Source organism: Bos taurus, chromosome 3 (genome assembly GCF_002263795.3).
Source record: "Bos taurus isolate L1 Dominette 01449 registration number 42190680 breed Hereford chromosome 3, ARS-UCD2.0, whole genome shotgun sequence".
In the NCBI taxonomy this organism is placed as follows: Eukaryota; Metazoa; Chordata; class Mammalia; order Artiodactyla; family Bovidae; genus Bos; species Bos taurus.
Window position 1 is genome coordinate 57,685,658 of NC_037330.1, and position 14,904 is coordinate 57,700,561.

General features: G+C 34.7%; 1 protein-coding gene across 10 annotated transcripts in view; it reads left to right on the forward strand.

The window, feature by feature from the left end:
• ODF2L (outer dense fiber of sperm tails 2 like) overlaps nt 1–14,904 on the forward strand; it is a 399,873-nt gene that overhangs the window by 371,183 nt on the left and 13,786 nt on the right. For 9 of the 10 annotated variants that reach the window (XM_059884675.1, XM_059884671.1, XM_059884680.1 and 6 more), the window contains 6 exon segments: nt 1,467–1,526; nt 1,654–1,725; nt 2,261–2,377; nt 5,939–6,124; nt 9,064–9,173; nt 9,920–10,055. In XM_059884675.1, the coding sequence (XP_059740658.1) occupies nt 1,467–1,526; nt 1,654–1,725; nt 2,261–2,377; nt 5,939–6,124; nt 9,064–9,173; nt 9,920–10,055 (681 nt within the window). 10 annotated transcript variants of the gene reach the window in all.

Genomic DNA, 14,904 nt, shown 5'->3' on the forward strand with positions numbered 1-14,904 from the left:
TTAACAATAGAATTAGACACTTAAACGTGTAAAACAAACTTTAGAACATCTTCTTAGAAAGACAGAATACCAACAAGTAAGAAATGCTAAGCACTATTTCAATAGTGGTATTTCTCACTTGAAGGGTATATTGGTTCTTGAACTGTAGAAATTAAAATATTGGTATATTTGAAATGGAAATGATTCTTGAATTTTTGTTTGAAATGGCAATCATTAACCCCCACTTTCAGTGTTTCATGAGTAGTTTTACATGAAAGCAGCATATTTTATAGAAAACACATTTTTATTTTCAATCTCAAGAACTTTCATTATTTGTTTCACTTGATTTCAGTTACTATAAAAAACTCTTGGGATTTAAGCTCTTGTATTCATTTTATTTATGCATTCATATATTCTTTTTTTAACGGTTTTATTGAGATCTAATTCACATACTATACATTTCACTGGTACAAAGTGTGCAATTCAGTGATTTTTGGTATATTCACAGAATTGTGTAGTCATCACCATCAACTTTGGAGCATTTTCATAACTACAAATAGAAAACCTTCGCCCTTTAGAATTTTGCTTCTCATCCCCATCTACCCCTTCTTTGTCCATTATCTGCTTTTTCTGTGTCTGTGGATTTGCTAATTTCACATACTTTTTATCAAGTGAGTAAAAGTCGCTCAGTTGTGTCCCACTCTTTGCAACCCCATGGATTATATAGTCCATAGAATTCTCCAGGCCAGAATACTGGAGTGGGTAGCTTTTCCCTTCTCCAGGGGTCTTCCCAATCCAGGGATCAAACCCAGGTCTCCCACATTGCAGGCAGATTCTTTACCAGCTGAGCCACAAGGGAAGCCCAAGAACACTGGAGTGGGTAGCCTATCCCTTCTCCAGTGGATCTTCCTGACCCAGGAATTGAAGCAGGGTCTCCTGCATTGCAGGCAGATTCTTTACCAACTAAGCTATCAGGGAAGCTCTGATATTTTATATAAATAGAATCATATGGTATGTGTGACCCTCAAAGTGAATAAACATTTTCTGCATCCTCATTTAAAATATCTACATGGAATTCTTTTATTGATTTGCTATAATTCTTTAAAACATTTCTTTTTGGTAGACTTTAGGCTGCTTATAATTTTTACCTGTTTATAAACAGCATTGTGAGCCTCCTTTGTATACAAGGTTCTTGTGATTTTTATGTCATTGGCTTGTACTTTATGAGGCATTATTTAGAAATTAATTTTATAAATTGTGGACAAAAATTGATTTGGAACACTTAAGCAAAAATCTTTCTGGTTTTTAACTTTAAAGCTGAACTGTGCATGGTAGTTGTCCATATTAATTTCTTTGGAAGGCAGCTGTGATCACCACTATATGCTGCACCACATTAATTTCTTAATTTTGATGCTTAATCCACTTTCTGCTATTGTGTAGAGAAATATAGCTTGTGAACACTGATTTATAACTTCTTTTTTCCACAGAGAGGGGAAAGTTTATCCAACTTGTTAGAGAAACTAACTGATAATGAAAGTGAAAACATTGTAAGTCTTTTATACTTGGGAGTCTAGTTTTCTGAATTTTTTTGTTTATATGCTGGTCAGTTTTATAAAATTAGCCAACATTACCCAAGTTGTGATATTTCTAACTTTAACATTATATTTATTGAAGAATCTTAAGAACAAGGTACTTGAAAAGGAGACCTATATCCAAGAACTTTCTTCTTTGTTTCAGAATGAAAAGGTAAGCAAATTTTGAGCTTAATTCATCATATTTTCTTAATATTGACTCCTTCTTTCCCTTCTTTCCATGCTGGCCTCCTATTTATCCTTATAAATAGACACAAAGTTTTTTAGGTTATTTGGACATTTTCCCCAGTTTTATGTATCAAATATAACATCTTAATTTTTTAAAGTTTTTTCTTTTTAGATTTTTATGATGCTTCATTCAGGGTACTTGGCATAAGTCAGGGACCTATGTATAAATATATATTTCAGTTTTAGTATAAATTAAGGTATTTCTGTGTTTGTAGGATCATTTTAGACATATCCATGATTTTACTTAGGATGATAGATAGGAACTTGTAACAGGAGATAATTAGGAATTATTAAAAAGAGGAGTAGAAAACATCCCCTTGATTTTATATAAAATCCATTCGTAATGGGAGTGTTGTACTTTGCTCTTTAGTAAATTTTTAGATCATATGCAAGTACTGTAAAGTTTAATAATGTAGAGAAATACATCAAATAACACATTTTTGTTTTGTTTTCTCTTATAGGCAAATGCTTTGAAAGCAAGCCGTTTTTCACAATCAGTGAAAGTAGTACATGAACGACTGCAGTCCCAAATTCATAAAAAGGAAGCAGAGAATGAGAAATTAAAAGAACACATAAAGGTTATAAATACTCATCCATTTTTATAGTTTTAAGTGCTAACAGTAATGAATGACAATATAGTCTTAATTCTGGTTTTGAAAGAATTCAATTTAAGTGTTGCCATGGGAAATCCATATTTGAGGCAAATCTTAACATTTCTGGTCTTTCTAAAGATTTGGCTCCAGATCCTAATATGAAAATGCTCTCTCTCTGTAGTACCGATCTAGGAAGGATTTGTATAAGATTGAATTACTTAAAAAAATCTCTATTCTTAAATTATATTTATTTGGAAAAGCTATTAAATATAAGAGAAAATTAAAATAACTTAAAAATACTGAAGCTATTAATATTTGGTATACAGTCATCCCTTTTATGTGCCTATAATATACTTAAATACTCTTGCACTTATGTAATGAGACAATAATGTTTATTATATTGATTTTGTTGCTAATAATAATAACATTAAGATCAGGTAACCTAGCATTGGTGTTTAGATAATCAAGTAACCTGTTATACAGCTTTTTTAGCAGGGTAATTAAGAGGAATTCTCTGGTTTAAACTGCATAGTTTAAATATTCTTGTGGAAGCCTCACAGTCACTTTGAGGTGAGAGTTTGAGGTTGCTGTGGTATGACACAAGCTAACTGCATCTACTGTCATTTTTGCTAAAGGAAAAGAAGCAATGTGGCCACTTTTGAAAGAGAAGTATAGAAAGACAAACCCCATTGAGTGTGAGGACTTCTGTGCTGGATTTCTGTTTGCTTTTATCTTCCTAATCATGGCAGATGCCTGTAGCCCAGGCACTTGTTTTTCACAACTGCATATCAAGGTTGTTTTTCCTTTTTTCCTTCAGTGGCAAAAAGCTTTTGCCCATGAAAGAGACATTAAGCAGACTTATGTGAGACATAAACTTTGTCTTTTGTCTGCCTTTAGGTGCTTTTTAGCACTTTCCCCCAGAGATTCCCTGTGTTCTTTGCGTCCGTGTCTTAGGGCACTGGAGATGAACTAGAGTTGGAATTGTACTGCTCTGTCATGGTAAATATAAGAGAATACATGTAATTTAATATCTCAGATTATCTACTACAATTTACCTTTTTTTTTTTTTAAAATTATGTCCTTAAATAGCAGTTGGGGAAGTTCTTGAAAATATTTTCTTTAGTTTAAAAATGAAATAGTAAACATTTTTTTGAGTTAAATTTGACAGTTCCTTTTTATATTCATGATATTTAGGAGAGCAAATATAAGCTATAAAATCCTAAGATTTTGCCATCATATTCACCTGTCTAATACTTTGAGTTCACATTCTCTTACAAAATTCTATTATTTAGAAATAATTAGAAGAAGTTGAATTAGCTCATGGATTTTTTTTACATTCCTTCTAACACAGTTTTGAAATTTATTTAGGGTTGACAAGTTTTGTTGTTTTTTTTTAATGAATGCATGCACAGTGAACTAACTCCGTTTGCCAACATAAATCTCATTTTTTTTTAGTATTGTTGATGACTCAACAATTATATTGGGTCTTTTAAATTTTTTAGTTACATTATAATTCCTTGAGAACTACCTTAAAGATACTTTGAACTCATTTTTCTTTCTAGATCTTTAAAATATGTCAATTAGAGTTAGAAGATTTTCACATTTTAGAGGAGACAGGATAATTATCTTTATAATATACTGCAAGTATAATTCTTTGGAAAGAGGAAAAGGCAAATAGTTGGTTTAAAATATATATCCATTCATTTGGCAAATGACTGTGACGGGGTTATTTTGAAACTATAAAAATAATTTCATAGTTTCAGCACACTTCCTAATAGTGGTTGAGCATGGGATTTGATAATCTAGTAAGAAAGTCTTGTGGATCCATGTTCAAAGAAACTCTATTTTACCCTTAGTGGTAAGTGTGCCTGTCATTCATGATGTGGTGATGACACCCTGTGGTTTCTTAGAGAAAGTACAGCTGTTTTTCTTGGGTTGGGAAGGGTTCTTCCTTTCTCTAAAGCTGACTTAACTATATTGCAGTTTGTTTTCCTTGTTTACTTGTTAAAATGGGGTTTTTTAGTTTATAGAGATTTTAAAAGACAATTTAAGAATGTTTTGCTTCTTCTCTTAGTTTGTGAAGTTACTTTTCAAAGAGATCAAGCCTTTAGATCTTGTTTAAGATGTATCTCTTAAACTCAGTTTTACTGAAAATTAAGTGTAGTTTTTTGTTGATCATAGGTAGAAAAGCTCCATCTTTTACTGTAACTCCTTTGTTTTTTTTTTTATTAAAATGATTGTCCAGGAAATGGAAGACTAAAACTTAAAGTCTTTAATAATTTTGCATTCTTTTCTGAAACACACAACTTTTAAGAAACGTAGAAACGTTAAAACCTTAAGTCTTTAAGTTCTTAGTACTCAGATGCTTTAAAATACAAAGTAACAAAGTGAGCAATGTATTTTCTTAATGTTTGGTTATTTGGAACTGATTCCAGATTTCTTCCTGTTTCTAAAGTGTGTGATTTAAGGGCCATGTGGGTATAAATTACGAAATAGGGAAGTCTCACAATTTTTGATTTATTCACAACAGTGTGTTTCTTCTTGCTGTATCTGTGGTTCATTGTATTAGGCTTATGGCCTTCTAGGTGGACTAGGAATTCATTGATCCACTAAACAATAAAATCCATGTGAGCAAAGAAAATAAAATAAAATACAAAGTTTTAAGATAATTTGAAATTAAAACTTGAGTTATCACACTAAATCATATTCATCATCGACCCAACCTAATATTCTGTGTTTAGTTATATCCCCAAGAGATATGTAAGGAAAGTTATGTCAATTAACATTATCAGACTCAGTGGATAAAAACATGCCTTACCTTTGGGTAAAAAGATAACCAAACATCTTTTTACCCTTAATGACTCCTACTGATCTGGTAGTCCTTTCTGGAACCCTGTGTGGTCTTAGAATAATAGCTTCACTAAACTTACTACTTACTGGGCAAAGTAGTACTTTTATTATCTTGATGTAACTCTTTGAAATGTCAAGACTTCCCCCTTAATTCTAGTAAATTAAAATATAGCAAATAAGTTTTTGTTTATACTTTTCATAATCTATAGATTTTGATTATATATCCTTTAAGCATTTATAATTTGAACTAGAGTCCTAATATATTTGGGGAGCTACTGATTCCTTTGAGCTTTATGTACCTACTGTTTGAATTGTCTCTGGCTTAATTACATTGTTTTTTTTTTTTTTTTTGATTTGCAGTAACTAGTGAGTGCTATATATAATATTCTAGATGTGAAATTAAAAAATTCTAGTTAATCAAAAAGGTTTTAAGGGAATTAGTGTTTCTGCCATAATCACCAGTATTAGCTTCTTAGTAAGAGTAGTATTAGCTTTATATAGGTTTATACATTTTAAATTTGCACTGTATAACTGGTTACAAATAAACATTGGTGAAATCACCTTTCTTCACTGTTTTGCTTTTTACTAAACTTATTAGTCTTTTTCATAAATTCTATGTGGGAGATTACTTACATATTTTAACAATGTTTATGTCAACATTGACATTCTAAAATAACTACCACTGATATTTTTTAGAGCTTAGAAACCCAAATATCAGAATGGAATTTGCAGTTGAAAAAGAATAAGTATGAGGCTGTAGCAATGAAAGAATCAAGTAGGCAAAAAACTATTGCTCTAAAAAAGGCATCTAAAATTTACAAACAAAGGATTGAACATTTTACTGGAGACATGGAAAACCTTACTTCCCAAATTAGAGAGCAGGTGAGTTATATACATTCTTCCTTAAAGAATTGTTTTATGTACTTAGTTTATGTACTTAACTTCATAACACTTAGTATAATTATCTTGTTAGAAAAACTTTACTCATACTAATTTTGCTTTCGTGTTTATTTTGAAAGATTACATAAAGTGACAGATTTGCATTTTGAATTACATCAGCGTTTCCTTGGGACTTTGTTTAAAGGATGTGTAAGTTCCAAAGCACCTGTGATTACATTGGCTTGTACCACTTCATACATGTTCACCCTTGGAAATTTACATTGCATATTAACGTTAAATTAAAGTACGTTAACAAAGGCTCTGAGAAGGCCTTCAACGTCAAGGAGGGTATTGAATTCAGAGTTTTCCACCACTTAGTTAGCTGCAGAATTCTTTTATTCACAAAGTAACTCTTGGAACTGATTCTGAGGAATGCTGCTGCTGCTGCTAAGTCGCTTCAGTCGTGTCCGACTCAGTGCGACCCCACAGACGGCAGTCCACTAGGCTCCTCTGTTCCGGGATTCTCCAGGCAAGAATACTGGAGTGGGTTGCCATTTCCTTGTCCAATGCATGAAAGTGAAAAGTGAAAGTGAAGTCGCTCAGTTGTGCCTGACTCTTAGTGACCCCATGGACTTGAGCCTACCAGGCTCCTCTGTCCATGGGAATCTGAGGAATACCAGTTTGGGAAATGCTGATTAGTATTATTAGACCATATGACTTTATTCAGTAATTCACTTCACTTAAACTCTATAATATATTTAAATACATGTGCTGATGTAAACCCACCATGTGAAAGTTATCTTTGGGTTTATTAACAAAGTTGAAAATTGACTTAGTGCTTTGTTTTTGATGAATTGTGTTTATTCAGTTACCAAGTAATAAAATATTTACTCTTTTTAAGTATCATTGGTATCCCAAATCTTAAGAACTTAGATACGAATGAAATGAAAACAGACTTGCATAAATGGTCATATAAACAAAACAACCTAATGTTTTATAAGCTCAACTGTGAACATTTTAAAACTCTTAATATTTAACCTACATTCAGAAGAATTTAATTAGATAAAAGACTTGAGGACTAAGTGCAAAATCTGTAAGGCTGAAGGCCTAGCTGAAAATATTCCTGTGTGTTAAAAACTAATTGAGTCATTAACATTCTTGGGATTTCCTTTTAACTAGCACGATGTCACTCTTGCCCCAGATCATAGTATAGGAAGACTTTGCCACTTGTTAACCTGGTGACTTTGGGTAAGGTACTTAACCTCTCTAAGCTTTAGGCTCTTTATCTATCAAATAGGGGATAATAATACTGCCTGTCTCCTATAGGAATAAATGAGAAAATATATGTCAAAGCACAGTGTCTGTCAGACTGCATTTTTGCCACATTAACCTCCTTTCTATTCCTCTAATGTGGGTATTGTGTTTGTTTCACTGTTCTATGCTGTTGCCTCTGGCTGTAATGTTCTTCTCAGGTTCTATAATAGCTGATTCTTTTAAAAATCACTCTGGTATCTTTTTACTTGATATCTCTACTTGATATCTCTTCACACGGGCCTTCCTTGACTGCTCCTTTTGAAATAGCCCCACAACAGTTAATCACATCAATGTCTTAAATTTTTTTCTTAGCGCTTATTTTATAGGCAAAATTTCTAAATATCTTAATTTATATTCTAATATAATTGCCAAACATATCCTTCATAGTGCATATTAACATTCATTTACATGTAATATAAAAACAGAATACTAGTCTTTTTTAAATACATTAAAAAGATTACTGTAAAAATGTAAAAAAAAAGTCTCGCACATAGTAAATGTTGAATAAACACTTGTTCAGTGGTAGGAAAGAAGGAAGCACCCAATAAATGTAAACTGCTCATATCACTACTTCTAAGTCTTCTGATTAGTAATTATTGGCACCCTTGTCATTCTAGTGAATTTGTCTTTCTTTAGAGAGGGGTACAATGGCTACAGCTCTTTAGGTGAATTTGTAAAGAGTAGATTCATTTGACAGTTATTTGTTGAGAGTCAGTAGAGTGATCTATACAGAATAGCTTGACATAGAACTATCATATGACCCAGAAGTTTCATTCCTGTATATTTATCCAAAAAGGCCCCAAAACCCAAAAAGCTAATTTAAAAAGATATGTAGCCTAAAGTTCATAACAACATTATTTATGATAACCAAGATATGAAAACAACTGCTGCTGCTGCTGCTAAGTCGCTTCAGTCGTGTCCGACTCTGTGCGACCCCATAGACGGCAGCCCACCAGGCTCCCACGTCCCTGGGATTCTCCAGGCAAGAACACTGGAGTGGGTTGCCATTTCCTTCTCCAGTGCGTGAAAGTGAAAAGTTAAAGTGAAATCTCTCAGTCGTGTCCGACTCTTAGTGACCCCATGGACTGCAGCCTACCAGGCTCCTCCATCAATGGGATTTTCCAGGCAGGAATACTGGAGTGGGGTGCCATTGCCTTCTCCAGTGAAAACAACTAAGTATCCATTAACAGATGACTGTATAGAGAAGATGTAGTGTATACACACACAGGAATATTCCTCAGCCATAAAAATGAACTTTTGCCATTTGCAACAACATGGCTGGACTTGAAGGATGTTCTAAGTGAAAGAAGTCAGAGAAAGACAAGAATTCAGTAAATATAAAGGGAATTATCTTCAGTAATTATGAAACATTTTTTTAAAATAGGTGTGTTAACATCCTTAAAATGTTGTTAGAACTGTTATTATATGCATATAAAGTAATAGTGTTATAAAGTCATTATTAAAATTTACTTTAAAGTTTTCCTGCATTCAGATTTGTACACTGAAATTTTCTGTAACAAAAGTTCCATAACTTATAGGATGAGTGTTTCCTTGTTAATAATGTATTTGTTTTTAGGACAAAACTAGTGTTATTAAATTACAAGATGAGTACTTTATGTATTTTTTAGGAAGCCAAGTTGTCTGAAACAGTTTCAGCTTCCAATGCCTGGAAAAGTCATTATGAGAAAATAGTAATAGAGAAAACTGAGTTGGAAGTTCAGATCGAAACAATGAAAAAGTAAGAAAAAAAAGAGTCTTTTTACTATTTTATAAGAAATGTTTTCAGTTCTTTCCTCTTTGAGTAGTTTATATATGGTTCCTATGAATTACGTATGGTAAAGCTATTGTCTGATTTGCTATGTTTGCTATTTATAATTTATAAACTTTTCTTACTCTAAAAATACAATTAAAAATTATTACCCATTAAAATGCATTTTTATTCACAAATTATTGATCCTTAAGTTGTCTTAAATGCATAACAAAGAAAATCTGAGTAAAAATATGTATGTTTTATATTTTGTTATTTATTATTAATAAGTTAATAAAGAACTATATATTTGCTTTTGAATGTTTCACTTTTTGTATATTTTCTTCAATTTTTTCATTGAAAAGTAGTATTATTTGCTTCTAAAGATTGTTTATTATCTCACTTGATACTTTTATTTAACTCTAACTCTTTCCCCAAATTGTGCATATGTGTGTATGCATGTATGAATGACAGAAAGACAGTCCTACCTGTGGATCATAGTTTAGATGTTTTACTGACTAGCCAAGAGAATATTGTGTAATTTTTCATTAGTGTCATCAATGGATAATTATTTCTAATCAGTTACTCAGGTAGAAGTAACTTTATAGATTATGGTTTCCTATTTCCTTTGTTCTGAGTGTGATTAACTTTTGAAACTGTACTTTACAAAGAATAACTTCAGAAGTACACTTAAGATATATGTTGTTTGAATGAAAATTTCTATGGTTTTTATAAAGGCAAATCATTAATCTTTTGGAAGATCTGAAGAAAATGGAAGAGCATGGAAAAATTTCATGTGAAGAAATTCTTAGAAAACTTCACTCAATTGAATATGAAAATGAAACTCTGAATCTTGAGAATACAAAATTAAAGGTATTATGTGTTTGTGTGTATGTATATCATGTTGTATAATGACAACTTAGTCCTTTGTAGAAGTAGCTTGAAGTAACAACATTTTTAGAAGTAAAGTTGTATCATTTATCTTTTATGTTTCTCAGAGTTTTAGAATATCATTATAATAAGCAATTCTAAAACTATATCTTTGTATCTTTACATACATATATATGGACAGTACTTATATATTTGAATGTTTACAGTTGTATACACAGATACATGTAAAAATTGTTTTCAGTAGTACTGAATAACATTTATGAAGCTGAATAACTATCTCTTTGTCTCAACCTAAGAGAATTTATTTATTCTCCAAAAATACATTAACTTTAACGCATAAGATTATTTCTAGGTGTCATGGTTATGGTAGGATATAGCCTCAGGCTTGGTCCATTTGAAACCAGAAAGTATATTTTTGGCTGCTTCATAACTGGAAAGAATTTTCCAACTTAATCAAATCTGAGGGACAATTGAGTTTTTATGTACCAGAGAAAAGATGTAGAAGATTTTATACTTCCTGAGAAAAAGGATATTTGAGTTCCCACTCATAGATATGTATAAGCTGATGAGACCTGACTAAAGAGGATGACATCATTTTCAGTTCCTTAATACTGTTTTTGGAGAACAGTAAATAGAAGACAGAAAAAAATCTGTTTATGGGGAAAAAAAGGCAAAAATTGGCAGTTCAAAACCTGAGTGGCATCAGAGAACTGAGCTACTTTTAGGCTCTCTACCCTGCCATTCAAATGGGTGATGGGGCTCCATCCATTATATTTCCAAGATTCAAACAACAGGATGGAGGGAAACAAAAGATGAATTCTCTCTCCCCTTTTCCCCATTTCCTCCTCTTTATGGAGACTTCCTGAAAGTTCCATACCATTTGATTCGTCTCCTTATTTAGGTATTAATATATGGCTTCCTCTGGGCTTCCCTGGTGGCTCAGAGGTTAAAACGTCTGCCTGCAATGTGGGAGACCCGGGTTCGATCCCTGAGTTGGGAAGATCCCCTGGAGAAGGAAATGGCAACCCACTCCAGTACTCTTGCCTGGAGAATCCCATGGAGGGAGGAGCCTGGTAGGCTACAGTCCATGAGGTCGTAAAGAGTGGGACACGACTGAGCTACTTCACTTTCACTTTCACTTTCATATGGCTTCCTCTAGTTACAAGGGAGACTAGATAATGGAGCCTCCTAGTGATCCTGCTGCTACTACTGCTAAGTCGCTTCAGTCGTGTCTGACTCTGTGCGACCCCATAGACGGAAGCCCACCGAGCTCCCCCGTCCCTGGGATTCTCCAGGCAAGAGTACTGGAGTGGGTTGCCATTTCCTTCTCCAATGCATGAAAGTGAAAAGTGAAAGTGAAGTCTCTCAGTCATGTCCAACTCTTAGCGACCTCATGGACTGCAGCCTGCCAGGTTCCTCCCTCCATGGGATTTTCCAGGCAAGAGTACTGGAGTGGGGTGCCCTTGCCTTCTCCAAGTGATCCTGAGCTCTAGCCAAATATGAATACTCCTTATTTCCTGCAGTTTGTTCATATTTTCCTCTATCCCTATAGTCTTACTATTTTTACAGTTTGGAATTTTTTTTCTCAAGTATTTAAATCCTACCTTTTCTTTAAAGTTCAGTTTAAATGCTCCTTCCTCCCAAAGTCTCCTCAATTAGGATAAATCTTTCCTCACAAACTCCCATCTTTTATGCAGAGGATGCCTAGGGGAGGTGTGACATATAGTTAGTTCTCATTCAATATTTATTGAACAGTTCTTTTTTTTCCTATTATTTTGATTGGAAGATAATTACTTTACAATATTGTGATGGATTTTGCCGTACATCAACATGAATCAGCCACAGGTATACATGTGTCCCCCTATCCAGAATCCCCTTTGCACCTCTCTTCCCAACCCTCTGGGTTGTCCCAGAACACCAGCTTTGGGTGCCCTGCTTCATGCCTTGAACTTGCACTGGTCATCTGTTTTACATATGGTAATGTATTTGCATGTTTCAGTGGTATTCTCTCAAATCATCCCACCCTTGCCTTCTCCCACTGAGTCCAAAATTCTGTTCTTTACATCTGTGTCTTCTTTGCTGCCATTCAGGTAGGATCATTGGTACCATCTTTCTAAATTCTATATACATGTGTTAATATACGTATTTGCGTGTTAGTATAATTTGTCTTTCTCTTTCTGACTTGCTTCACTCTGTATAATAGGCTCTAGTTCATCCAGGTTCCTCATTAGAACTGACTCAAATACGTTCCTTTTTATAGCTGAGTAATATTCCATTGTGTATATGTACCACAACTTCCTTATCCATTCATCTACCAATGGACATCTAGGTTGCTTCCATATCCTAGCTATTGTAAATAGTGCTGCAGTGAACATTGGGGTACTGAGATGTGTCTGAAATGTGTCTCTTTCAGTTCTTGTTTCCTCTGGGTGTATGCCTAGCAGTGGAATTGCTGGGTTGTATGCCAGTTCTGTTTGCAATTTTTTAAGAAATCTCCACACTGTTCTCCATAGTGGCTGTACTAGTTTACATTCCCACCAACAGTGAAAGAGGGTTCACTTTTCTCTACAACCTCTCCAGCATTTATTGTTTGTGAACTTTTTGATGATTCAATTCTGACCGGCATGAGATGATACCTCATTGTGGTTTTAATTTGCATTTTTCTAATAATGAGTGAAGTTGAGCATCTTTTCTTAGGTTTATTAATCATCTGTATGTCTTCTTTAGAGAAATGTTTATTTAGGTTTTTTGCCCATTTTTTTGATTGGGTTGTTCATTTTTCTGGTATTGAGCTGTATGAATTGCTTGTATATTTTGGAGATTAATTCTTTGTCAGTTGTTTTGTTTGCTATTATTTCTCCCATTCTGAGGGCTGTCTTTTCACCTTGCTTATAGTTTCATTTGTTGTGCAAAAGCTTTTAAGTTTAATTAGGTCCCATTTGTTTATTTTTGTTTTTATTTCCATTACTCTGGGAGGTGGGTTATAGTGGTTCTTGCTGAGATTTATGTCGGAGAGTGTTGTGCCTATGTTTTCCTCTAAGAGTTTTGTAGTCTCTGGTCTTACATTTAGGTCTTTAACCCATTTTGAATGTATTTTTGTGTACGGTGTTAGAAAGTGTTCTAGTCTCATTCTTTTGTAGGTATGTCAGTTCAGTCACTCAGTTGTGTCCGACTCCCTGTGACCCCATGAATTGCAGTACGCCAGGCCTCCCTGTCCCTCACCAACTCCCAGAGTTCACTCAAACTCACGTCCATCGAGTCGATGATGCCATCTAGCCATCTCATCCTCTGTCCTCCCCTTTTCCTCCTGCCCCCAATCCCTCCCAGCATCAGAGTCTTTTCCAATGAGTCAACTCCTCGCATGAGGTGGCCAAAGTACTGGAGTTTCAGCTTTAGCATCATTCCTTCCAAAGAACACCCAGGGCTGATCTCCTTCAGAATGGACTGGTTGGATCTCCTTGCAGTCCAAGGGACTCTTAAGAGTCTTCTCCAACACCACAGTTCAAAAGCATCAATTCTTTGGTGCTCAGCCTTCTTCACAGTCCAACTCTCACATCCATACATGACCACTGGAAAAACCCATAGCCTTGACTAGACGGACCTTTGTTGGAAAAGTAATGTCTCTGCTTTTGAATATGCTATCTAGGTTGGTCATAACTTTCCCTCCAAGGAGTAAGCGTCTTTTAATTTCATGACTGCAGTCACCATCTGCACTGATTTTGGAGCCCAAAAAAATAAAGTCTGACACTGTTTCCCCATCTATTTGCCATGAAGTGATGGGACCAGATGCCATGATCTTTGTTTTCTGAATGTTGAGCTTTAAGCCAACTTTTTCACTCTCCTCTTTCACTTTCATCAAGAGGCTTTTTAGTTCCTCTTCACTTTCTGCCATAAGGGTGGTGTCATCTGCATATCTGAGGTTATTGATATTTCTCCCGGCAATCTTGATTCCAGCTTGTGCTTCTTCCAGCCCAGCGCTTCTCATGATGTACTCTGCATATAAGTTAAATAAGCAGGGTGACAATATATAGCCTTGATGTATCCTTTTCCTATTTGGAACCAGTCTGTTGTTCCATGTCCAGTTCTAACTGTTGCTTCTTGACCTGCATACAGATTTCTCAAGAGGCAGGTGAGGTGGTCTGGTATTCCCATCTCTTTCAGAATTTTCCACAGTTTATTGTGATCCACACAGTCAAAGGCTTTGGCATAGTCAATAAAGCAGAAATAGATGTTTTTCTGGAACTCTCTTGCTTTTTCCATGATCCAGCAGATGTTGGCCATTTGATCTCTGGTTCCTCTGCCTTTTCTAAAACCAGCTTGAACATCTGGAAGTTCACGATTCACATATTGCTGAAGCCTGGCTTGGAGAATTTTGAGCATCACTTTACTAGTGTGTGAGATGAGTGCAATTGTGCGGTAGTTTGAGCATTCTTTGTCATTGCCTTTCTTTGGGATTGGAATGAAAACTGACCTTTTCCAGTCCTGTGGCCACTGCTGAGTTTTCCAAATTTGCTGGCGTATTGAGTGCAGCACTTTCACAGCATCATCTTTCAGGATTTGGAATAGCTCAACTGGAATTCCATCACCTCCACTAGCTTTGTTTGTAGTGATGCTTTCTAAGGCCCACTTTACTTCACATTCCAGGATGTCTGGCTCTCGGTCGGTAATAGTAGAGTAGTTCCTATAAAAATGTAAGTCATCTTCAGACCATGCCACTGCTTTTGGTTAATAGAGTAAACATCTACAAGGCATTATACTATCTGACCTCTGACATTGCCTCTCTGACCTTATCTTCTTCCACACTTCCCTTTTTCTTGCTTTCTGCTACATT